The 26,718-nt window shown below is 49.3% G+C and overlaps 2 protein-coding genes across 2 annotated transcripts; one reads left to right on the top strand and one right to left on the bottom strand.

Moving 5' to 3' along the window:
• Positions 1-689: 689 nt before the first annotated feature.
• FOXO4 (forkhead box O4) lies at positions 690-19,545 on the bottom strand. The gene is made up of 3 exons (XM_051630282.1): positions 19,025-19,545; positions 8,639-9,877; positions 690-5,990 (listed from the first exon to the last, which is right to left on the bottom strand). Exons 1-2 carry the CDS (start codon positions 19,421-19,423, stop codon positions 8,657-8,659), a joined length of 1,620 nt encoding a protein of 539 aa, XP_051486242.1. The 5' UTR covers positions 19,424-19,545; the 3' UTR covers positions 690-5,990; positions 8,639-8,656.
• Positions 19,546-20,384: 839 nt separating this feature from the next.
• Positions 20,385-26,650, top strand: SNX12 (sorting nexin 12). Its single transcript, XM_051630337.1, has 4 exons — positions 20,385-20,608; positions 22,995-23,090; positions 23,561-23,685; positions 24,842-26,650. Exons 1-4 carry the CDS (start codon positions 20,444-20,446, stop codon positions 24,942-24,944), a joined length of 489 nt encoding a protein of 162 aa, XP_051486297.1. The 5' UTR covers positions 20,385-20,443; the 3' UTR covers positions 24,945-26,650.
• The last annotated feature ends 68 nt before the right edge of the window (positions 26,651-26,718 follow it).

Raw genomic sequence — 26,718 nt, 5'->3', positions numbered from 1 at the left:
TGTCTTCTGCTAGAGCTGAGCACTGAGCACCCCCAGGGCAGAGGGGGTCAGCACATTCTCCAGCCTCATCCCAGCTTTGAGAAGGCAGACCTGTGGGAATTGCACACTGGTTTTGATTCAAGGGCTCAACCACCTTTCTCACAAGCTGCTTCACTGGCTCAGACTGTATCAGGTATGCAAGCAAAGATAAAAGCTCACTCCCATGCACACCTGTCCTAATTGTCAGCATCTGCTTGTGGGTGGGGTGGCTGGAAGAAGAGAGCAACAGCAAATCCATCTCTGCTCCTGGAGGTAACTGTTGCTGACACTCAAAGATGGATGTATGTAGCTATATAAAATGAAGTAATCTTCTGCACTCAGGTCTAGAACGGCAGGGAATGAAGGGGCTAGAATGACTGTAGAGTAGTCCTGTAGAATTAAAAACTCCCCAGGGTCAATTTTAGGGCTTGGCAACCACATGAGCCCACACACACTGCCAGCAAGTTCTAACAAGGGGCTCTACACACAGCAGAGCACACTGGAGCCTTCTGTGGGCTGTCACACTGCAGGACTTCCACCTCTGGCCAGCTAAGGTGCATTGCACCAAGGGGCTGCCCTAACAGGTGAGGAGGACAGAGGAAAGAAGCCAAGGAAAAATCCAAACTGGTCCTCACCAGGGAAACAGAACAAACTGCATGAGACACAGAGCAGAGGATTACAGGTTTTTATTTGTCAAACATTCCCCCCTAGTCTAGCACATTCTACAGTCTTGCTAGCACAGATGGCAACAAAGAGCCTGTAATGGTTCAGAAGTTACACTGCTACAGAGAGCAAACAAAAGCAGAGATTTATTATGTAAAAAAACAAATAAAATAATTGTGAGAAATGGGTGAAAAAGTGCAGAGGGGATGGGGGGGAAACTATGTCAGCTAGTGTTGCATGCCCTGTGTGCAGCAAACGTCTGTGCTAGCAATGAAGAAACCCTTCCTGGGATTGCACCAGGTGAAGACTCCACTGTGCTGGAAGCATTTTTTCACAGAACCATCCCCATTGCCTTATGAAGAAGGTTCCTTTCAGGAGAAGTGACTTATCCTCTACGTAGCCAAACCTCTCAAGACATCTTGGGGAGCACCAGAAGGTAGCACCACATGGAGCACCACGGCACCAGCTGCAAACATTCCCTTCTATCACACACCCTAACACTGCCTTAGCCAGAGAACCATAAATGCAACACTACCAGCTCTTTCACCTTCAGCTCCTGCTATCTCTTCTCCCTGCTTTACACCATGGCATTAGATGTAGCTTTGATTCCATCAGAGATTATTTTCCATCAACTAGAGACACAATGGGGTGCAGGCAGAGACACAAAGGTTACAATAGAGACCTGAGCCCTTTCTTGAAGAGTGAGCAACTGGTTAACCACACACTACTGAGCCTTCACGTGGACAGATCTTTCAGGCTTCAGGAGTCACCTCTTGCTTGTTTTTTCCCCATGTTAATTAAATATGTTTTTCATTAGACATGCAACTGAGGAAAACCCTAAACTATCCCTGTTCATGCTCATGTCCCAAAGCTGGTCGATTTGGTTGCTTTTTTTTTTGATAATGGGTCAAACTTGCACCTATTTCTGGTGACAGTCCAGGACAACACTCCCACCCATGGCACCAGACACAGGTTTCTCATTCCTGGAGCAAGGCTAGCTCTGAAGCATTTCAGTGTGACTTTAAACAAACAACTAAGGAAGAAAATTAACAAATGATGATCTACATGAAAGCTTTCTAGGCATTTCTTTTGGAAAAGCTGATTAGTGCTACTTGCTTCTAGTATGAGCCTCATTTATGAATACACCCAGGCTCTGGAATGCTCCCACTGCTTTCATTCCTCTCCCTTACCAGGATGATTTGACTGCTGTTTTCAAAGCAGCACAGGGTAGGGGATGACATGTTTTTAGACACACCAAGCAAAATTAAGGGCTCCAAGAAGCTTTCCAAGCTCTCACAGGAAGTATAGTAAAAGATGCTTAAGTTATAAAGAAGGCTCAAGCAATTGCTAAACCCAGGTGTAAATAAAAGCAACAAGTCTGCCTCCTGCTAGGCTCCACAGGCCTAGTTAGCCAAAACCTTTGCAGCCCAGAGCTGCATGGTGGCTTCACAGTGTGAAAGATGGCATTTGATCCTCTGGAGATGAAGAAACTTGTTACCCAAGCTCAGTGAGGACAAGGAAAACACACACAGCACAACATAAGGCTTCATGCCAAGAGTCCCCTGCTCACTCTCCTCAGGCACTTAACCAGGAGCATCACTCCCCGTGTCACTGGCCCCTTCCCTCCCCACTCAGCTCCCAAGATTGCAGCCCAGTCCTTCATTAGAGCAAAACTATCCAACAAGGGGCCTGCAGTGCCAATGCAGAACAAAGATCCACCAAGACACTGTCCTGAATCCAGCAGCAGTCAGTGGCAAACACTTTTTGTGCAAGATGAAAAAAAAAAACCTGGACAAGTATTGAGCAACCCCCTGCCAGGTACAGCCTTTCAGCAGATTAGGAATTTTAAAGTCTCCTGTGTCCTATGAGGAAATATCTCGGGCTAGAAAAGCTCAAAGTTTACGAAAAGGAAGTTACTTGAGAAGGGGCTGGAGAATTCTCCTGAATTCTCTGCATGTCTGCCCTCTGTGCCCATGATTCAAATTGTCCTGCTATACCTACAAATGAGAAGCTAAGTTGCCTGCCTGGGCCTGCACCATTGCTGTCATGATTTATTGAGCACTCCTGGAGCACCTTGTGAACACCACAGGTGAGCTCTCAGGCTTCTTCAACCACTGGCAGCTCCCATTGTGTTGAGGAAACAGAGAGCACCTGCATGGACTGCTGCAGGACAGAGACATCCCTGTCAGCACACTGGTACAGCAGGATTCCTGCCTGAGGTGCTCCTATCTCTAGTGCTGTCCCTAGGACAGGTGATTCTCCAGGAGTCTGGCCTGTGAGTATGCAGCAAAACCAAACAAACAAAAAAAAAAAGGTATTCTATTTCATAATAAAAGGACACCAATAAAAGGGCACCAACCATGATCTACCTGGGCTGCAGCTCCTTCAGCTGGAACAGGTTGAAGACCTGGAGTAGCCCAGAGTATATTAGATCTCCCTGGACTACTACTGGAGTGCTCAGGGCTAGGCTCTCTGCAGCCAGAGATCAGGCCAGGTCCCTGGTGCTGTCACACCTAGAGGAAACCTTGGAACAGTCTGAAGACAGCACTTCCCCACAGACCAACTCAGCCAGAAACAGCTCACCATGGATTTAGAGGCCTGAAGCACTGGTTACTAATATCATCCTTCCTATGGCTTTGGGCTCTGTCTTCATGAGAAATGAGCTAGAGATTCACGTATACCATCAACACACATACTGATGTCTTGTCCTTCCATACGTGGCTGCGAAGCACAGGCAGCCAGTCAACTTGCTCTGGAGGTCATGGGATTTTCATTTCCACTCAGAGCCCAAGCTGACAAAGTGACATGAGGAGCCAAATAGCACAATCCCACCAGGGCTGATTCTTCTGGGCAGCATATGCCCTCAGGTGTTTGTGGAAAGAGAATCTATCTTTTTGTGCACTGAACTAACTGCAATAGGGATGTCCACCCATGACTCAAATCTGCATGACCTGAAATCCCATCTTAGCATCTACCTTTTTCTTTGTTTGTTACAATAAGGTGTGGCCAGATTTGAAAGATATCACCACGAGGTCTGTCAGAAGACAGCCTTCCAAGAAAAGGTCAGCAAACTATTCAGAGGCTCTGATGGCAGAGCCTGCTGAAGATAAGACTATTGAAGACTCCTTGTTGCATGTAACCAGACAAACCACTCCTGTTCCAATCTCCACTCAAATGAAAATGAAATTAAACCCATGAAAACAGAGCAGACAAGGTGGTAAAAGAGCATGGCTCATTGCACTGCACAATGCAAACCTTCTGAACAGAAGCCACCACCAACTTCAAAAAGGATTGGAGAGGCTTTCTGCCAGGCCAAGCCTACCATAACACCATGAAAGCACCATGTCTCTCACAGATCCTGCCATTGCAAACACTGAAAACGTGACAGCAACGTGCCAGCTAACGTTCTGAATTAACTTCTTGACTCCTGGTTTCTGTCCTGCAAGAACAAAAAGACAGGGCAGGATCCTGGACACATCCCCAAGTGTGTCCCTACACGGTTCAAGCTCCCCAGCAGCAACTTCACCAGGAAAACCTTCTGAAACCCCAAAGTGAGTAACCAAATACAACCAATCATGCCCACCACAGGGTCTACCCAGAGTGTCAGCAGATCTAGTCCAATCCAGCCCACACCATCTTCTTAGCAGACTAGGGAATCTGTCCTATGTGTCAGCTGCAGTCCAGCTATTTAAGGGATTAGCTGAGAATGAGCAGGCTGTTAATGATTAGCATTCCCTAACATCATGTTCTTGGTTTGGCAGGAGTGCCCAGTTGAGGAGAGAGCCTGGGGAGCTGTGGCTGGATGCCATGCCACGCGGGCACCTTCTGCCTGTTCTTGGGAGAACAGCCATTCCCAGCTACACTGCGGTGCCCTTCCCACTTTTCCAATGACATTTTCAGCTTCTTGGCCCAAAACACCTTAGGCCTGTCCCCTCCCATACTGTAGTGTTATCTGCTATCAAGGGGACAGATGTAGCAAATGTGGTTTGGGTTGTGTTTGTTTTTTTTTATCCAATAATCTCATTTTCAATTAAAATATATAATAGATATATTTAAAAAGGTTTAGAAAAGCCTCTATGTAATTTGCAGCTACTTTTACATATAGATTACAATAATGTACAACTCTTCCCTAAGGTGGTTTGAAACCATGGGGACTTGCCAATTCTTTCCCCCCCCAATCATATACATGATCAAACATCAAATGTGTTTGTTCCTAATACAGCTCTGAAGAAGTCTGTCACTGGTACCTTCTCAGAGGGAGAGATGTCTAATACACCCTAAAGGGGACACACTTAACATTGGCTTCATATTCACTGTAGAAAGTTCCTGGATTAGTAAAAAAATATTCCATCTATAGAAAATGCCCTTCTGAAAAGCAACCAGGGCTCTGTTAAGGCCACACCCAGGTTTTCCATTTCTCTGCTGTAGCAAGACAGATCAGTAACAAACCCAAATTGATGTTTTTTATGTCCCAGAAACAGCTATTAGCACCTGGGCTTATTATACAGCAGCCTGGTGTATCAGGAAAGTGCTGAGAACAGCATAGGGACTTCTTGAAACATGCTTCTGATTCAGCGGGCTCAGTTGGCACAGTGAAAAACTCAACGTCCTCCTGCTCCACTCAGGCAGACAAGAGGAAGCCTTCTACACCACGACCACCTCCCTTCCCTGCAGAATGATGATGGGTGCTCTGGAGATGGGCACACTGAAACCAACCCCTGAAACAGCATTCCCTTTTCCCACAGGGCTTCTGCCAAAAAGCTCCTTCCAGTTCCTCTGTGAGTCTGGGGGATACCAAGAGCACATCTGGTGGCTTAATGAAAATGTCCAACTACTTTGCCCCAGAGGGCAAGCCAACTGAGAGCAGAGCCAGCCCTCTGGCAGTCTGAGGCACTGGGAGACTTTCTGCCATAGCAGAGAGAGGACAGCCAGTGAGACATTCCTCCAATAAACCCAACTCTTCATGTGGGAAAACACTGTTGTCTTCTGGCTGAGTTTTTCACCAGGGCTCCTCTTTGGACATGGACAGCTCAGGGTTTCTCCAGATGATCCAAGGCAGGGTCAGGTTTGTAGGAAGAGCCATGGCACATAACAGGATTATTATTTTAAAACTCTTCCTGTTGCAGCCAGGTACTATTTTTAAACTCTTCCTGATGCAGCCAGATGCAGGTTGCCTCTTCTTCCCAGGTGGGCAGCACATTCTGCCCAAGGCATGGTGTGCAGGGAATCCGAATCCAACATGCTCCATTCTTTTCTCTGCCAGGGGTGGGAAGTGAAGTCAGAACCCAATGTTCAAAACCTGAAGGACACTACAAAGAAGAAAAAGAGGGTGAATGGTTAGATCTCAGCTTCAGAAGGAATCCTGGATGCACAGGTAACAAGTTAATTACTATCAATCAGCTCCTGCTGCTCAAAGGATGCAGCTTCCAGCAAGGAACAAACACAGATCACAAGAGACCTTGACCAATGGAGAGTCAAGTGGAGGATGCAACTGCTCAGCTCCAAGCTTTGGAGCATGATTGAGATAGAAAGACAAAACAAAAGAACAAAGGTCAAAAGTAAGCACTCCTCCTGTAAGCTTATGACACTGACAGAGCTCTGCAAGATAAGGAGGACTTGGGTGACACCAGAGGCATTGCAGGAAAGCAGCATGGAAGAGGAAAATTACTGTATAATCTTGGTAGGTCTTTTCCAACCTTAATGATTCTGTAAGAGGAAAAAGAATATTCACCTTAAACAACCACAAATGCCAACTGGTAGAGAAAAGACTGAAAAGGGGGTTTTTAGAGATCACATACTAAAAGTTCTCATGCTCACCCATTTAAAAGAATTCCTGTATCTACTTACAAATAATTTAACATTTCTGGATATCTCATTTCCCATAAGTCTAAAGATCCCTCCTCAAGTCTTCTGTCTGACCACAATAAAGCTGCCACAACTCGTTCAAACACGCCCTGGAACAGGTCTAAGCAGACTTAAGACACTGACATAAAACCTCCACTGCAGGTCTATGATCCACTTTAGAAGGCAGAATAGTGAGATAAATTCTGTAGACAGAGGCCTTGTCTATCCAATCCAGGTAATTAATCCATCCAGGACTGCAGGAGTAGCTTTGCATATGTTTTGAAAACACTTTGTGAAAAACATTTCACTCCTGCAAAGTCAATGTATTTCCCAAATATAATGGTCTGCCCTAGCAAGGCATGAAAAAAAACAGACAACAAACCAACAACACAACAGCTCAGAACAATATCCAGTGGGAACACTGCTGAAAAGGCCACAGCCTCTGCCACTAACTTGCAAACAGTCTGAACATGGATGAAGAATGCCAATGTCTTGTCAAGCAAATTTGTCTTTGGAATAAAAACTGAGTTTCTGTATTCCACCTGAAGTTAGGATATTCAATTTAATTCAGCCACGTGGTAATTCATCAAGAGCACAGTTAACAAATGCACAAGACTATGAAAAGCCTCACAACGAAACAGGAAAACTTGACTGACTCTCCAGTAAAGAGATCTGTTAAGTACAGACAGAAAAATGTTACTAATTAAATCCTAAGCAGTGTGGTGGGGCTTGGCATAAGAAGGAGTTAAACTGTGTTCAAAAAGTCAGTATATAGTGGTGTATCAATGTGCTCACAGGGCTCAAGTATCACGAGCTCAAAGGACAGCATTTCACTTTGTCTAGACTCAAGACACTTGTCTAGAACGGCTGTACTGGGGCAGAGTAGAAAAATATTTAACTTAATATCTGGTTTCCAGCACAAACAGCAGCAGAAATGACCAGAAAATTTAGGTTGAAATGGGTCCCCAGGGGTTGTCTAGTCCAAACTACCCCCAGGCCTCTCAGGCACCTAGGAAAGAGTATTAAGGTGAAGTACATGGCCATTTCACTCAGCCTGCAGCATTTTGAAGCTCAGGGGCTTCCCACAACTGAAGCAGTATCTGCAATTTGCCCTTCCTTCTGCCTGCTCTGCTGACCAGCTATTAGGGGCTGAATCTGCAACACTAACAAATACTGTATCTACCTCCTAGACAGAAAATAGTCTTGGCAAGGCTTCCAGTTCCCAACCAGTATCCAGCCTATGCTCCAGTCCATACAAGAAACTGTACACCTTCAGCTCCATTTCTCTAATTCTTCCACTGTGGTTAAAGAGCTTCCAAGCAGGGTGTCACACCCTCTGAGAATAAGACATTTTTAAAGCTTGTTCTCATACATACTATTGCCAAACTGACTCGAGACATTTTTGTGCAAAGACTGATGAAGAGGCAGCTTTGCTGCGCATGGGACAGCACTAACACATCCTTCTTCCTTTCACCTCCATCCACACTGCATACTCCTGTCTCCCATGCTAATAATGGATATAGAAGCAATTCAGTAGTTAAGGCTAATAAACCAGTTGACCAGACTTTACAGACATTATCTCAAGAGAGTGGGAAGGGCAGAAGATCTAGTAACTGAGAGCAATTGTGCCCTGCTGTGCCCAGGGCACAGCAGCCAGTCACGACACAGACACTTTGCAACTACACAGGATGGAAAATGTTGTGAGGATAATAACAACCCGGAGAGAAATACAGCGTGTGCTTGGCTCAGTTCAACTGTTTTGTTCATACAGGATCAGGTCTTTACTTATGGAATTAGTATATGCTCCTACATTCTCAGAGCTACAGGCAGAGTCCTGCAATGCAGTCATCTTTGGTAATGTAAGACAACAAGAGTTTAATTCAGGTTGCTGCTCTACTCCATAAAGGGATTTACTACCCATTAAGTTAAACTCATCTACCTTTACTCTGCTTTTTTTCCCTTCTAAAACAAGGCCGTCCCAAAAGCTTTTTACACAAAGAGCACCTGTGCTTCCAAAGAGGAATCTTTAACTGCTGCATAGTTAGGCACAGGAACTATCCCAGACAGGGCTGTTCCCATTGTAGAGCTGTAACACTTCATAAACTGCACCCACCTTTTTGTACTCCTGAAGTTAACTTGGTACCCAGGTGTGGCTGGAGGCCTGTGAGGTGCTGGGATAGCTGGGCGTAGAGAGAATGGGTTCAAAATTAAAGTCCAGTCCTTCTCCATCCATGAGTTCACTGTTGATTATGTAATCCATATCACATTCAAGGTTCTCCATGTACATATCAACGTCCAGGTCGATGGGTAGCCTGTCCTGGTTCAATCCCAAGGGAGCAGGGCTAGCAGAAGAAAGAAGCAGTGGACTGCCCAGCATCTGTTGGGCAGCTGTTGAAGAAACTGGAGCCTTCAAACTGGTGATGCTGGCAGTGTTTTGAGGAGATGTTACTATGGGAAGCGTTGATGGCAAAACACTGGCACCAACTGACTCTGCCTGCTGCTCTGCAGGCTTTCCTCGTGTATTGCCTGAGCTCATCTTACTCTGGGTGGCTTGTCCACCTAGAAGAAGAAGAGTTTGGCTGCTCATCCTGTTACCAGTCTGCGGAAGAACTGGATCCACCTGAGTCATCATAACATCCCTTGGAGGTGGAGAGTTGGGTGTCAGAAGGGCTTCCAAGGTCGAAGGGCCAGAGAAATGGCTGACAGAACTTTGCAGTGAGATATCAACAGGGTTAAACAAGGAATTGCCAAAAGTAGCAGTGTGACCAGCTGCATTTGGGCTCCGCAAGGAAAAGCTGGAATCTCTCTGGATCTGACCACTCGAGGCAGATTGCTGGGTAGATAACACAGATGAGCTGGGGGACATCAAATTCAACCCATCAATGAGCTCAAGCTCCTCAGTCACAGTTGGTGGAACGTTGCTGGATGCACTGGAGTACACTAGAGAAGGAAGCAACTCTTCATCATGGAGGTCATCCTGCTCTGTCAGGATAGGAGACAGCCTTGCACTGATGGTGCTTGCATTGGAGCTGGTTCGAGGCCGGAAGGTGTTCCACACATCAGAGTCCTCATTGCTTCTTGAGGACGGGCTCCCAGGCCACTTAGGGAACTGGGAGCCAGGACTGTCAGCAGTGGATTCTGGAGCAGACTGGAGAGGAGGCTTCTTTTTGGATGCTTTACCTCTGACTTTTGCGAGTTTGCTGCTGTTGTCCATGGAGGCAGCTCTTCTTCTTGGTGCTTTTCCACTTTTACCACCCTCAGGATTGAGCATCCACCAAGAGCTCTTTCCTGTGGCTTCATTATGGACTTTAATGAACTTGCTGTGCAGGGACAGGTTGTGTCTAATAGAGTTCTGGAAAAAAAAAATACAAGACATGAGGATCTGACAGCTGACTGACCTCCCACCTAGAAACCTCACAAGCATAAATGCACTCAGGCAGTATCCAAAGAAGGTTAAAACAAAGATCTACCCCTAAAAATGTGGTATTTCTGCTGGAACACACTTGACAGCACTAACTCTCACTGCAGCACTGGGGCTGAAACTACTGAGACAACTAGCAGCTACCAGCTAGCAAAATACTAACACAATAACTTTTCAAGACCATCCAGAATCTGCAAAAGCTAAGCACACCACAGAGCAAATAAGCAAATTCCCAAATACAGCTTGCAGCTTCAACAGGAGAATTTAATTTGAGCTAATGCTGCTCCCACTCTTCTGCCAACCCCATGAGCCAGCATAAGCCTGGCTGAAGGATTTGTTTTTTATATTGCAGCTTTCAGATGGATTTGAGCACAGAATAGCAGGAAATCAAATAGCCTGGGTGAAGAGAAACAGCAAAAAGACTTCTAACTCACTAGGCCCACTACCATCTTAATCCCAAAGCCAGAGAAACAAGAGGGAAACCTTGTTGAAAAAGTTTCCTAGTAATCCTGGAGCCTGTCAGCTTCACTCTGCAGGGAAGCAGGATGCTTTCCTCTGTGTTTGTTCCTAATGGGTAAGACACTCAGTAGACAGTGCACTCCCACACAGTACATGCGAGTTTTAGCCTCTCACATCTTTTTATTTGGCAAGGCACACATACCTTGCCTGTCCCAATCCCCTTCTTTTGGTTTAGCTTTGCTGAAAACTGCGAGCTAACTTATCTGCACACCATCATCAAACTGTATTTTCATCCTGCAGCTGATAAACTCCCCAGTATTTTAGAATCAGCAAGCAATAACCTCATGGTTTGAGCAGATCCTCCATCCACTCCCCTTGAGAGCTGTGCTGTGCATTTGGTTGATATTTTCATTTAACTTATTCAGATGGTCAAATTACACATCACTAAAAGTTGCTACACTGGCAGCATAACAGCAGTCCAAGAGCAATATCTTCTTCATACAAATGAAGAGGCACATAGCAGACTGCAGCTTTCATGTATGCTCTCTTAATTCTGAATCAAGTTAACTGTGCTTTTATCATCCTTTCCCATCACCTCTAAACACAGTTCTTTCCTGCCTGCTGCTTTCCCTTTCCCCACCCTTTTCCTCTCCAGTAAGTCCTCATCAGGCTAATTTTGGCCACCTCACCAGATGTGCCATCCTCGAATGAAGCAGATGTAGGTAATACTAAGTGGAAAGTTTTCATGGAGAGGGAAGGAGATGTTGTAATCATTCTGCATTAGCTTTCATTTTAACCTTTGGCTGCTGAGGAGTTGGAGAAGACTGGCTGCTTGTTGTGATTGGTATCAAAGGATACATGTGTTCTTACATGGAGAATGCTCCAGGGCTACTGCAGAGACAGGGCCTGACGGAACATGTGTCAGTCAATGTTCTTACACAGTTCAATTATTTGAGTAATTCTCAAATTACTCAAATTTGAGTAACAGCTCTACAACATGCCTGCCTGGCATCTTCTCTAAATAAAGCTTTCTCTTCCTTCAAGTCTCCAAAAAAAGTAATTCAGACTTACCCTGTCTTGTGGAAGGCTGCTGCTTTCGTTTCCAAAGAATCCCCTCCTTTTCCCAGGTAAATGTGCTGCAGCAGCAGTAAGAACCACTATCTTGTCACTAATTGTTAATTTATTCTCCTGAACATAACCTGTGAGCTCACTGTAACACCCAGTCCCATGAATGGGACTACTGGGAATGACCCAGTAGCTTGTACACACAGCATGCATTTGGAGTCTCATAACCACCTGGTTATTAGCTCCATTTATGAAAATGGAACTTTTCAATACGAGGTTTAGAATTTTAAAATTTCACAACTAACTGTATTCTGTTTTATCCTCATGCATGGCTATAGCCAGGTTTTAATTCCTGTGTCAGCAAAAGCACACTGCACTGGCGCAGGCATTTCAGTAACAGAAACCTAAACAAAATTAGCACCACTTCAGGTATCATAAGTGACAATTTTAGCAACTAATTTTCTTGGGTTTTGGCTGAAAAGCAGCTTGAAATAAGGTAACTCGGAGTAACACGAGGATTCACATGAACACAGATATGCAAATCCTGGTACCTTTTATGAAACAGTCTCAAAGTGCTTTTACATGTTACTGCTAAACTACCATAATTCCCAAAAGCTGTAAAAACAGGTAATTGCTGTATCACTCCTTTCCTCACATTCAAACTCTTCTTCTGTAACACAAGCACCTGTGACCCTACCAGCTTGTTCAGAGAGCTATCCCAACCAAAAAGCAGCCCTATCCTTCCTTGAGAATTACTCTTCCTGTCTCTTCTCTCTGCCTGTTTTTTGAACTACCCCACCATGGCAGTCAAGCACCAAAAACTAAGGAAGAGACCAGAATGTGTGGCTGGAGGCAGGGATAAAAACAAGAATAACTTCTTACCTTGGAGCTGACTGCTGTCAAAACTGCAATGCCTAAACTATCACTTTTGTACCTCTCCTGCAGACTTGGCAAGGCAGCTCATCATGACAGCAGCCAGAGCTGTCACACACCTGCCTGAGCTCACCTGTGTCCTGGAGACTCAAGTCCAGAGAGTCCCAAAAGGTAAGTAAACCAACACACCTGCCAGCTTGATGCTGTCAGACAGCCCAAAGGATTCACACTTGCACACCACATGCTGCCCACCACAAGAACGCACCTGCTAGAATGATTCCACACACCTACCATGCAGAGGGCACCCTCCCTGAGAAAGTGAGGGGCAGACCCATTATGCTAAAATAATCACAGAACTCCAGGTCAAACTTGACAGGAGAGGAAATGACAGAGTTCAGTCACCCAGGCAACCCCGACTTATTTCCTTTCTCAACGTTAAGCAACTCAAACCAGGAACATATAGATGACATCAACTTTTTTAATGCTCAGATTCAGCAGGGCAAGAGGATCCCAGTTGGTCTGAACACCTACAATCCACACAAGGTCTTGGCTCTCCAACCACTCTAACTGCAAGGAAACCTGACCTGAAAAGGCAAGCAAGAATCATTCAAATCCATAGGGGGCCTCTTCAGCAACTAGATAGAGGTGGTTATTGATGTTTATTGAGTTATCTTCTAGAGTTTCTTGTGGCTGGTAAGAATTGTACTGAAAAAAATGCCAGTCTATGTCTCTAATCCATCACAGATCAAAGTTGACTACTGCAGACCACATTCAGACAAAAGCATTCTGAAATGAAGGACATATTATGCAAAAAACAGTTTTTTGCCAGAGACATTTATTGTACACTGAAGGGTGAACCACTCACCAAGTCCCAACCACCTACAAGATAGGATGTAGGGACCAGTCACAGAAGTGTGGCTAGCAACATACACAAACTATTTCCCAATTCTCAGTTACCACAACATTAAATATTCTTCTTTGATAAAATCTCCTAGCCCTATTCAAAGGACAGGAACAATCCTTGCCATCGTACCAGGCCTGCCCCAACACCAGTGTCAGTGCCGCTGTGGACCCTGCCCAGCACAGAACAGTGCTTCAGTCTCAGAGTGGGGGAATTAGCCACAGGAGTTGGCAGCACAACCAAGCAATTATCTTGCCCAGTCAGCCTTCTGGAAAACTGCCACAGACTCCGAGATACTATGGAAAATGCACAAGTGGGTCATACAGAAGACAAAATGCCAGTGACAGCCTTTCCAGAGGACTATATGGCTTTGCAGGTATGGCCAAGGTTATCTACCATAAAACTGTACTTTTACTCTGAGCAGATCAGAACATTCAGTATGGTTTGTTCAGACTTTAAGGCTCCTCACACTAAAACAAGCTTAAACTTACTCTCCCGTAATGCACTTTCTTCTATGCACTGGAGGAGGAAGGTCCTGTGCCCTGCCCAAAGGAGCTTACCCATGTAGCAGGAACACGAGCTGTGCTAGCAGAGAGCTCAGGGGGAAGCACAAACTATGCTAAGACATACACAAATGGAAAATTTTGTGCTTGCCCACATTTGCCTGGATTTTCAATCACTGCTCCCTTTCAGTAGGGCCATTCTCCTGACAAACATCAGGTTTCTACTACAAACCACAGAGGAACCAGATTTCTTAACAAAAAGGCTCCCTCAAGAATGAGTAACAGAAAAAAAACAACCAAGCTATCACTGCAGCTGCCTGTAATACACTCTCACTGCCTCAGAGGCATATAAAGAACATGGTCACATCCCAGTGCAGGGCCATCTTCCAAAGCCAGGCCTATAATTGTGCTGAATTCTCATTTGCCATGGCATTCCTGGGAGGCTGCAGTGGGAGCACACCTTGCCTGCTGTGTCTGTCGGTGCCTGCCTCAGCACGCACCTGGCCACTCGGCTCCAAAGGCTCCAGGAAATGGTCTTTGTTGCAGACATTTTGCAAAGTTACGCTCCAGCAAGTAAGCAACTGCTCCAGAGCCAGGGAATGAAAACATTTCCCCAGCAATCCCTTCCCAGAAGGAACACTTGAACACAGACGTCAATCCTGGCAGATGGGGGAACTGTATCTTAGGAAGAACACTTTCCTTTCCTGTAATCTTTCAATGGGAGCCCAGAAGAAGAAAATCCCAGCTCTCTAAAAAGCAAAGACTGAGGGGATTTACAAGTTTACCAAGACAGGCAGGCATATACCAGAAAAGCTGTTCAGGATTAGATAGAGCAGAAAAAACTTGTTGGAACAAGTAATACCAGCAGACCAGGAACAGCCTTCTATGAGGACTGCCTGGAAAATTAAGCCATGCTGCAAGGAACAATCTTTCCTCAAAGCAGCTTTCCAGAACAGACAGGGAGTAAGAAAGAGTAGCAGTAAAACCTTCAGGTAATTTGACTGGCATTGCAGGGGGCAGATGGACTTTTGCCAACAGACAAGCTCTCCTCCCCTTTCAAGGGGGACAACCACACTCCATAAGGCCTCAAAAGAAAAGAAAAAAATAAATCTCACACTTCATATCTATTCAGGGTGTTACAACTTGTTTGGTAGAAGGGGCTGACACTGGAAGCCAGGGAAGTCAGTTTACCATCATAAATTGAAGCGCATGTTATGTGCAAGGAAGCACCTGAGAGCCCTCAGTCAGGTCTCCCAATCCACCTGGTCAATAGCTCACATCAACTACAGGCCACTGACATATACCACAAGCGTGAAATGGAAGGGTTTCAAGTAAAATGCTGCCCACTGTAATAAAGATTAAAAGCTAGCTGAGTTTCCAGATGGATGACACCTTCTGTTTCAGACAAGCAGAATGCTTGGTAATTTTAAATTCATAATACATAATAATGGAGTTGTTGCACATAGGTATCTGCATATACATGTACAGGTTTGAAAAAAATTGAATGTGAAGTGCCAGAATGCAGAGGTGTAATCAGCCTCCTATAACTAATGCAATACTATACAAACATTTGTTCCTTCCTTTACATGGCACGCACAGGAAACGTCCGATTTTATGCTTCAGTGAAGTGTCTTTGGAGGTTGAAAAGGTTTTAAAGTTCTTCTGTTCCTACAAAAGGGAAAGAAAACAGCTTTGGGAGACTACAGGGAATGTTTTACTGAGAAAGACTAGTCCTTAACATTGCTCCTCACTGTGTCAAACTTGTTCATACTGCTGGATGTGAGAAATGCAACAACCAGTGCAAACTGCTCCAGCTTTACGCACTTCTACTTTATTCAAAACCCTCAACATCTTCCTTCACCAAACAATCTCAAAGCCAGAAGGAATTATCCTCTTATCCACAGAGCGGCTTGCAGAGCACTGAGGGGAGGATTACAAAGAAGCCCCACAACACACCCCTCCCTGCAAGGGCACTTCTGCCTTTCAGGCTGTTCAATTCTTAATTTCAGCTGAATTACTGCAGGGAAAGGACAGACTGCACACCCAGCAAATCTGTCCTTTACCAAGTCCTTGAAGCAGTTCAAGAACAGCAAACACCATCTTCCTCGAAAACACAGATCCTTCCGGAATTCACAGTGGTTACACCCTGGCAGTCTGGAACAGCTGTATTTCCCCCAATTGTATAGGGCAATAGAACAGCTGCAAAGTAATTCTGAAGCAACAGAGAGTTTACGGGGTTTATAAAAAAAAAAATCTACTAGAGTTAATAAAGTTTTTAAAGACACATTTCTTTGAATTTCCATTTTAAGATTCCCTATTAAGAGCTACACTACATACAAAGAGGATGTATTATCAGGATGGCTCTGCCCAAATACAGAAATACCAAAACTCTAGAAGCTGTAGTATGATCTTAACAGGCATCAAAATGCTACATCAGCATTTAGCAGCAGCTCCACATTAACGTCCTTAATCCAAACTCACTCAGTTCAAAACTGAGATAGCAAAGCTAAGACAACTCAAGAAGTTATTCTTTTACTTTACAAATAAATAAATAAATAAATAGATAAAAATAAATGCAAGCTGAGCTTCACAGCTCTAAAAACACCAAGAAACAGTTAAAACAGAAAAACAGGTAGGTTCATTCCTCAACTGAAGAGGCATCTTTTTTTTTTTCCTAAATTCAGTCTGTCTTTTATATAAAACATGCACTTATTACATTTACTCTAAGTCCAGAAAACCAAACTGAACTGATCTGATGAATTCCACATCTCTGAAACACTAAGAGGTTAACCTGCTTTCATCTAATGCACCTTGATGCAATTAGACTGAAGTAAACCAAACAAAACCTCTTGCAAATCTAAATAACTGCATGTTAAGATAAAGCAAGGCTAGAAGTCAGAGCGCTGTGGTCACACGTGATGGGACATGCATCCTGCCAAGCCCTGCCAACAGGATTTGAGAGAGTGAGCAAGGGAAAAAAAAAATGAGCAGTAGGAATACACCACAGCTCCCTTGGCCTCTCCTGGGCACGCAAGTTTAAAGACATATCCTCTAAAAAGGTGGCTATTATGTGTTAGAAATTAAAACACATTTTCTAGATAATTGTCCCTAGCATTTAAACAATTTCAGCTGTGTTTCTATGATGGTTTTCTGTTTGCTCGTTAAAGTCAAGGGTTTAAAACAACACAAAGCAGACTGATTGCCACCACAGCTGCTGTTGTTCTGCTCATCTTTCCTGGCAAGAAGTTTCTGTTCTCTTCCCCTTCTGAAGCCAGCCTGAGTTAGTCCATTCCCAGGCTGAAAAACTACTAATGAATTTCACACTGAAAACTCATCACAGAACAGCTACAGCAGCACCACCTGAGCAGGGACTTCAACCCTTGCACAAATCCTCATCTCTGCCTTTCTACAAGTTAAATTCAACTGCACGTTTCCCAAAAGTAAGGACCATTAGAAGAGATTAAATCCAAAGACTGACAGTCCCATTAGACAAGAATGAATATAACAAAACAGCCATACTGAATCAAGCCAGAATTCTCCCTATTCCACCATCCAGTCTGACAGGACACTTCCCTATATTCCACCTTCCCCACAGTAGCTGCAGCTGCATTTCAGAAGCCACACTGAACTTCAGTCTCAGACACTACTGACAAACAGATACAGGCACATTCCTGAAGAGGAAATGCACAAGTTTCATGAAGTGTCTGATAAAATAACGTGACTACACACAGCAGCAGCACAAACCCTAGCCTGAGGAAGCAAGAACTATCTTCCAGTGAGACCACCAAATCTGAAGAGAAAGTAAACGCACCCCATGTACTGTCCCATGTCAGATCTTAAGAAGGACTCAACCTGCACAAAGCAGGAGGGAAAAAAAAAGTCATTTTCAGTCAAACTATGTGCATTCTCTGGGAAATCAGTAAAACAGATAAATGGGAAAGGTAAAAAGTTTTTATTGACTTGTGCCAGCCTAAGTTGTGATAGCTGCATCCCTCTCACCATGTTCCTACACTCTCTTGAGCAAACACTCACACAACCACACGGTGTGCCACTTCAGAGAGCTGAGCCAGCAGAAAGTGAGCCTACCAGAAAAAGCTACCCTTTTTTTTTTTTTTTCCTTTCCACACACCCCCCCATCCCCCCCTCAAATTAACTCTCTGTGCTGACTTACTGCTCAGCCACATGGGCAGAGGAATGCGTGGCTGGAGTCACGGAAGCTCCAAACCACACTGGCTCAAGCTGCTGCAGAACTGCAGCATGGAGGAACTGCTAACCACCACCACCACACACAAAGGTGCACTGCAAACAGGAGCATGGCCTAAGTGTCTTTCCAGTCTGCAGCAAAAGCTATAGATCACAGGCTAAAAAGACTCTAGTCACTGTGGCATCCACTGCAATATATCACGACAGCCTGAGGGACTGTTTTGCCAGCCAACTCTCAGATCTCCCTTTCTCTCTGCTGGAATCTTTGACTAAAGAGAATGGGGACACCAAGCTGCCACCTGCAGAGACCAGAAATGGAGTTTAGCTCTTTTCATAGAGCTTCGTACGTGCCCATTTCCAGAGCAAGAGGAGAAGACAACGTTGAGACTTTGGACCAATATACTGCTTTCCCTTTTCTGAATTCCAGCAGAGGTGACTAGTCCCTGCACGGCTGTAACACCAGCACTACTCTGGGACACACCATCCTTTTTAAAGGGAGCTTCTGAAAGCCGGGAATGCCTGCTATGAGACAGTTATTTATACTGAGCTTTAGCGCAGTCAGGTGACAAAGAACTGTGGCCTTGTATTTAAAACTTTTCAACTGATGCTCCGTCTTGCACAGCAGCTTAGCTACAGCCTATTAACTGACCCTCGCTCCTTCCCTGGAAAACTTTCTAAACGCAAAGGGCACAGGGACCAGTCTGACAGGAGCACGCTGTAACCACCCACCCAGAGAAGCCTGCTCCTCTCTGCTCCCGCCGCGCAGAGCTGGCGCCTGGGCTGGCTCTGAGGAGGCCGCTCCCCGCACTCGGGGCCAGGCAGCGCCCCGCCAGCCCAGCGCCCTTCGGCAGAGCTGAGCCCCAGGCCGCCGCGCCGGGATTAGCGCCGGGCTGGAGACGAGGAGCAACAGGTGAGCACCGGGCTGCCCGGCGGGGAGGGCCCAGGGCGAGCGGCAGCACCGCCCCGGCTGCCGGGGAGCGGGAGGGCGCCCGGGGCAGCCGCTCCGGCCCCAGCACGCCGCGGAGACCCCGCCGAAGGCCAGGCCCGTCCCTCCCGCCCCGTCCCGTCGCGCACCTTCCAACCGGCGGAGCTGTTGCTGTCACCCTTGTCCTTGAAGTAGGGGACGGAGCGGACCATCCACTCGTAGATCTGCGCCAGCGTGAGCCGCTTCTCAGGGGCGCTCTCGATGGCCTGGCTGATGAGCTCGGCGTAGGACTGGTTGCCCCAGGCATTGCGCCGGGAGCCGCCCTTCCGCGCCGCCGCGCCGCCCGCCCGCGCCCCCTCGGCCCGCCCGGGCCCCGCCGCCGCGCCGCCCGAGCCCTCCTCCGCCGCGCCCGCCGCGCCGCCCGCCTCCGCCGGTGCTGCCGGCAGCTCAGGCCGCGGCAGGGGCCAGGTGCAGGAGCGCGGCCGGCTCTGAGGCTCGAAGTCGGGGTCGATGTCCGGCGGCGCCGTAGCGCCGCCCACCTCCGCCATGGGCGCCCGCCTCAGCGCCGCCGCCACCGGGTCTGCGCCGCTCCGCCGCCGCACATCGGCCCGGCCCACCGCCCCTTTGTGAGACCTGGGCCCGCCGCCGCCGCGCCGCTCTGTTTACCAGGCAGCGCCGCCGCACCCTGCGCTTGCGCGCGCGGGGCGCGCTGGGAGCGGTAGTTCCGGCAGGGCGGCGGCAGGCGGCCCCCTTCGGCCGACGGACTACAATACCCAGCGCGCCCCGCGCGCGAGGGGCGAGGGCGTGCCCCGCGGGGTGAGCGCGGCAGCCTGTGCGACGGCGCGACTACAGCTCCCAGCGGGCACCGCGGCGGCCGCTCTTACATAACGCGCCCCGTCCCACGCCCCGCCCCGGCGGTCTGCGGGCCCGGGACCCGCGCCGGGAGCCCCGGGGCAGCGATCCCTCCTCCGCCACACGAGAGCGCGCTGCAGCACTCTGGAGAGCACGGTGTGCTGCTCCGGCCTGGCGCGGATGAGAGCCTGCTAACGGGACGCGCCCAGCGGAAGGCGTGGCGGGCCCGTCGCCCCGCCTGTTCGTCAGAGCCGCGGCAATCAGGTTCCGGGGCCGCGGCACTCCCGCGGCACGCAGCGCCCGGGGCTGGCCCCGCCCAGGATCCTGGATGATGCGGACCCTGTGTACGTTTGCCGGCCCCTCGGCCGGCTTCCCAGCCCAGGCCCCAGCGCGGGGGGCTCGGGTGACTCGGTGGCCGCTGCGCGCCGTGCGGGCCCGGTCACGGCTGCTCAGCGGCGCGAGGCAGCGCCAGGCGCCAGCCCAGCCTGCAGGTTCCCGGGCTGCGCCGTGCCCGGCCCCGCGCCCTGAATACCCGCTCCGCTTATGCAGGCGGGCCGCGCTGGCGTGCGCGGCGAAGCGGCCGCGGAGAAGCCCCGAACCCTGGATAGGCGGCTGCGTTATGCAGGCGGCGGGCGGGCGACGCCGCGCCGTGCGCGGGCGGGGCGGGCTGCGGCAGCGGGCGGCTGGGCCGGGCCGGGCGGGGCGGCGGCAGCACCATGTCGGAGGCGGCGGTGGCGGACACCCGGCGCCTGAACGCCAAGCCGCAGGACCTGACCGACGCGTACGGGCCGCCCAGCAACTTCCTCGAGATCGACATCTTCAACCCGCAGACCGTGGGCATGGGCCGCGCCAGATACACCAGCTACGAGCTCCGGATGCGGGTGGGGCCTGCGGGCCCGGGGCGGGCGGGGGGCAGGCCTCGGGGCCCGGCGCGGGGCCTGGAGCCCCGTGTGTGCCCGGGCAGGGCTGGGCTGCCCGGTGGATGGGTGCACGGCCCGGGGAGGGGCCGCAGTGCTTCGTGCGCCGTGCCGGCGTGGCCGGAGGAGCGCTGCCCGGGGGAGGCCGAGGTGGGCTCCTGGCAGCGTCCTCCCGGGCGGGGAGCGGCTTTGTGTGCGCGGGGCGGCCCCGTGAGCCCGGGCGTAGCTCCGGGGGCTGGGGGTAACCAGGCGGGGGCTGTGGTGCTTTGCGGCGGTGGGGGCTGCGGGAGGTGAGCCCCGGAGGTGAGGCGGGCCGGGCCGGGCCGGGCTGGGCTGGGCTGGGCTGGCAGCCCGCCTGCGGCTCCGGCGGGCGAGGGCTCAAGGTCAGCTCTCGCAGCCGGTGGGTTTGACGGGGCCTTTCGGCATCCAGTGAAGGCTGGTGTGCGCAAGGACAAGGAGGTTGCTGCCTCAGCAGGCTCCTGCTCTTGTCCCCTCTCCAGAGCCCCAGGCCTGTCAGTTGGACACCGTTGAGTGGTTGCTGAGCGGGGCATGGCTGCGTGTAGCTGGTTATCACAGGCAGGGGAGGCACGCCAGCCAGCAGTGCCTTCAGACCTGATCACAGTGCAGTCTAGCTACCCTGAGTCACCTTGATCACTTTACAAAGAAATGGTGATCCAGAGGTCTGTGTAGCAGGCTGAGCACTTCTTGCAGGTGAGCTGAACTGGGGACCTCTTCACAGCTCTGTATCTGATAGTTGAAGGGAGTAAAACAGCTTCCCCTGAAACAAGCTACCTTTAGCAGATGTTACAGTCTGTTCACCATGTAATTTAACTGCTAAGTCTCCAGCGCTTTTCAGAATAATTGGGTGTTTGCTTTTTCCTGTTCTGACACTTGGTTTCCATCAGCCTGCCAAAGACTGCCTGGCAGGTGGCAATGAGATCCTCTTAGTTCTGCTGAAACTGTCTCTTGTGGAGATGCTTTGAAAGCAGCTGGTTTTATTTCACAGACCTCATATGACTATCCCAAAACTTGTTGCAGCAGTGCTGTGTTCCTTTGGGTGCTGCTTGTCAGAAGGTTTAGCTGCCTCAGTTGCTTGAATGTTTCGGGCTGCATTGATAGGGTAAAGGTGAAGTTACTGTAGCTGTCAGTCTTTAGACTGAAGGGTGGGGAATTACTGCACATTCCTCCAGTGACACAGTCCAGATATGAAAAAGTTGCTCACTGTTAGGGCAGGCTGTTTATTCTAGGAGAAGGTTTTAGCCTTGAACAGTTGCTGGGACAAGATTTCCTCCCTTAGTTCTATGGAAATGCCAGTGTCAGGCTGGAAGTTCTTTTGCTTTACAGGCTGCTGTGAAACTTTCCTGTAGATCACTTCAAAACTGAGTGAACTCAGGGCGGGGGGAATAATAATAGAATGGTTTGGGTTGGAAGAGGCCATAAAGATCCTAGTTCCAACCTCCGTGCATGGGCAGGGACACCTCCCACCAGACCAGGTTGCTCCAAGCCCCATCCAGCCTGCCCTTGAAGATTTCCAGGGATGGGCCAGCCACAGCTTCTTTGGGCAACCTGTGCCAGTGTCTCACCACCCTCACAGAAAAGAATTTCTTCCTAATATCTAATGTAAATCTATCCTCTTTAGGCTTAAAACCATTAGTCCTCATCCTTTCACTACAAGTCCTTGTAAAAAGTCCCTCCTCTGCTTCAGCCCCTTCAGGCACTGGAAGGTGCTCTAAGGTCTCTCTGGAGCCTTCTCTTCTCCAGGGTGAACAGCCCCAACTCTCTCAGCCTGGCTTCACAGCAGAGCTGCTCCACCTCTCTTTTGAGAGCCATGCTTCTTTTAACACAGCCGGTTTTCATCAGGCAACACCTCCATGTCTTTCCCATGGCTGCTCTCAATCCATTCTTCACCCAGCCTGTGCTTGGCATTGCCCCAACCCAAGTGCAGGACCTTGCACTTGACCGTGTTGAACTTCACGAGGTTGGCATGGGCCCACCTCTCAGGCCTCTCAAGGTCTCTCTGGGTGGCCTCCCTTCCCTCCACACCACACAGCTTGGTGTGGTGCCAAGCACCATATCAGCCCTTGTTCCAGCATGTGCCCCTGGGAGGGGGTGTATCCCTGAAATAGTCACTTCAGGAGGGGCAGATGGCTCTGAGCAGCCCAGCAAGTGCTTGAGTCTGCAGGGCTTTGGTGCTTGTGCTCTGTCCTGAATAAAGAAGCTGGGTGTTCTCGTGATCCCTCACTCTCGGGGGGCTTGGTTATCTAAATGCAGCTTCAGGTTTCAATTATGTGTTGAAATACTTTTTGGCTTCCAAGGCAACCTGCAAATGAACTAATTCTCTGTGTTACAGACAAACCTTCCAATATTCAAATTGAAGGAGTCGTGTGTGAGAAGACGATACAGCGACTTTGAATGGCTGAAGAATGAGCTGGAACGAGACAGTAAGGTAAGGCTGGCTCACACCTGCCTATTCCTGAAACCAGGATATATGGGAACAGTTGTAGAGATAAGCTTGAGCTGCCCAGAAGAGAGGCTGTGATCGTGGACAGCTGTTGGGGCTTGATCCATGTCCACACAGCGGGGCTGGAGATGAGTGTCACACAGCAAAGGATGCCCACCTCACAGAATCACAGAATGTTAGGGTTGGAAGGGACCTCTTGAGATCATAGAGTCGAACCCCCCTGCCAGAGCAGGAACACATGGGGCAGATCACACAGAAACACATCCAGCTGGGTCTTGAAAGTCACCAGAGAAGGAAACTCCACAACTTCTCTGGGCAGCCTGTCCCAGTGCTCCATAAGCCTTACAGTAAAGAAGTTCTTAGGTTGAGGTGGAACTTCCCGTGTTCTAGTTTGCATCCATTGCCCCTGGTCCTCCCACTTGCTGTTTGCTGACAGGGTGATTCTGTGCTTTCAGATTGTAGTGCCACCACTGCCTGGAAAAGCTTTGAAACGACAGCTTCCCTTCCGAGGAGATGAGGGGATTTTTGAGGAGTCCTTCATTGAGGAGCGGAGACAGGGATTAGAACAGTTTATTAACAAGTAAGTTTGATCTCCTGGGTTTGCTGTGTGCTCTGTTCCTGGCAACTGCTAGAGGAAGAGGGGGCTGTGGGTTGACTGGGAAGGAGTTTGGATCTGTTGCACAGATGTTCTGTGCTATAGGACGGTGCCTGCAGCCAGGAGATGAAATCATGCTTCTGAGAGTGAGGCAAAATAACCAGCAGCATGGCTGTTGCTGCCGAGACCCACCAACTGGGCAGTGCTGGTTCAGGATGCTCATGCCCTGCTGCAGGGCATGGCATGTGAAGGCACGGCCTGTGCTCAAGCACATCCTGCTGGCCTTGTTGCACACCAATCTGGTGACCTTGGCCTGAGACTGGTGTGAGTCTGCCTTACTGGTTGTCATGACCCTGGCTGGGCAACCCAGGGAGATGCAGAGTGGACCCCCTTGCTTTCTAAGCTCAGAGAGGAGCCCAGATGCATCTGGATCCAACCTGTGTCTCAGACCTGGCCTTCCCAGGGAGAGTAATTAAAATGTAATGGTCTGAGGAAATACTCGACCATCAGATGCCCCTTGATTGGATTAAGGTGAAATGACACTCAAGGTCTGTATTTGAATCTGAGATTTAATTAGAACTATAGAAGGAATACTGATAGTTCAGTTATTATCTCAGGCTGTGCAATCATTCAAACTGCATGACCCGAGAAAAAAATGGATTATGCCTTATGTTACTGGATGATTTAGAAAGGAAGAGGGAGAGAATAGGAGAAGAAAAGTTAAGTGAGACAGATAAGAGAGAATCACCAGTCCTGGAACCAGCCTTGGTCCAGCCACTGAGGGAGTGTTGGTGTGCATGAGGCTCCCCCAGCCCACCATCTCAGCTCCTTCTTTACAGGCCTGTTTCACTTAAACAATGGTTTCTCAACAGTAAGTGTGGTTGAGATGTATCACCACTGAGCAAGTGGCATGGACCTCCTCCCCCTCTGCTCCTCCATCCTTATCTCTGTGGTGGTCTCCCATGTGCAGGCCGTTATTTCCATAGGAGCCAGGCAGTCCCTTTGTTTTGCTGGAGGGCTTACAGTGGGACCCCACTTCCAGCAGTAGGTCCTGAGAGCTGGTCTCTCACACTGGTTCCCTGCAGAGGGTGGAGGTCTTGGTGGTGGCTGTGCTAACCTTCACATGTGATTTTTCTTCCAGAATTGCTGGACACCCCCTGGCACAGAACGAGCGCTGCTTACATATGTTCCTGCAAGAGGAGACTATTGATAGGAATTACGTCCCAGGGAAAGTGCGCCAGTAGGAGAACCTGCCACTGTCTTCCTCCATTCCACCCTCCCTCCTGCAAAAATGACATTTATTTTTACACTAAATCTGTCTTCTCTGAACCAGCTTTTCCTCTCTCGAACCTCCCAGTTTGTTCAGTATTTTCCTCTTTTGTAACTGGCAGCAGCTTGTTCTACTGGGCTGTGGTCTTGGCCTAAAGGTATGAATTATGCAAATGAGCGTGTTGTCCTGCACCTAGGGGCAGATGTGAATAGGTGTGGAGCAGGAACTTGCTGGTGGCATTATGGTGTAGGAGCTGCCTCTCTCCCTGTACAGGAAGGTATGAGATGACCTTCACTCCCCTGTCTGTGCAGCCCCAAGCATCTCTGCAGGAGACTCTGAAGAATAGCAGTTGTCATGTTGGTCAGTGATCGCATCAGGTATTAGAGTTTTAGTGTGAGGCTTATCCAAAAACTGTGAGTAGGTGCCTGGGTGTGTTACTCTCTTGTCCACCCCATTCACCCTGCATGAAACCCCCATTCTTCACTGTCTGGAAGTGCTGAGACCCAAGACCTACTCTAACCCTGCTCTCAGCCTCCTGCGTTACAGACCTGTTTGGTGTATTCGTGTTAATCCCCCTCCTTTCTAATGTGCTGCTGGCAGCTTGAGGGGTTTCCATGACGTGTGCTCTCATGATGCTCTGTGTGGGCAGTTTGGCATGTGGAAGCTGGGATAGCCTGGGCTGCAGCAATGTGTGCTGTGGTGGTGCCCTGGCCCAGGGTTCAAAAAAATGCCATGCAGCTGGCTGTGCTGTGGGCTGATGTGGTGTTTCCAGCAGCACCCTGCTGAGCTGAGCTGTGACCTTATCCTGTACCCCAGCTGGAGAGGGGAGGAGATAGGTCTGTCTGTGGAGGAGCAGGAGAGGGGTGGTGGGGGCTGTTGTAGTGTGTGGCTGTGATGGCTGTCACAAGAGGAGCCCAGCAGTGAGGCCTGGGGTGAGGACACCTCTCCAGAAAGGGACAGTAGAAAATGGTCAGTCAGTCCTGAATTAGACATTTGCTTATGAAGCAGAAGTAACAATGGCTTCTTATGTGTTCTCCCCTGTTCTGCAGTGAGTTAGGCACGCACTTGTGTGGAAGTAAGGACACAAGCCTGGTCAGGGAATCATTCAGAGCTTGAGAGGGCCCACGAGGCTGTGACTTGCTGCGAGCAAAACAGCCCTTCAGGGGCTTTTCCAGCTGTCACAGCTGTGATGAGTAAGGTTGGGCTTCAGCTCAGGGGCTCCTCGGGTCAAGGCTGGCTGGTTTATATGCGCTTGGTCACTTTGTGGTGGCACAGTGGAGCCTTTCTTAGAGCATAGGCCTGCAGTGACTGCCCTCCTGTTCCTGCCAAGCACATCCCCCAAGACCTCCTTAATGTCTCCTGGGTTTTCTGTTGAGGAACTGGAGCTGCTGGGCGAGAGGTGGCTCTGGGGGAGGAGAAGTTACCGAGACCGTGAAGGAACTGCTCCGGGGACCAGCTCGGTCGGGGAAGGGCTGTGGGGCAGCGCAGAGGCTGGTGCTTGTGGAGGCAGCCGAGCCTGCCGTGGGGCTCAGCCCCAAACCCCCCGCTGCTCCCGGCCCCCGCGTGGGGCGGCCCCTTCCTCCTGCCAGCCCTGCCGCGGGGCTGCCATCCACCCAGCTGTCTGCACCCTGTCCAGTGTAACGTCCTGGTTCCGTTCACATTAAACCACTGTGAAGCCAAGTCTCTTGCCTCGTCTGGGGGGCGACCGCGCGGGGCGAGGGAAGCGCCGGGAGGGGGCACGGCGGGGC

Source organism: Apus apus, chromosome 12, assembly GCF_020740795.1.
Source record: "Apus apus isolate bApuApu2 chromosome 12, bApuApu2.pri.cur, whole genome shotgun sequence".
In the NCBI taxonomy this organism is placed as follows: domain Eukaryota; kingdom Metazoa; phylum Chordata; class Aves; order Apodiformes; family Apodidae; genus Apus; species Apus apus.
The sequence above is the reverse complement of the archived record's forward strand: the minus strand, read 5'-3'. Positions and strand labels throughout refer to the sequence as shown.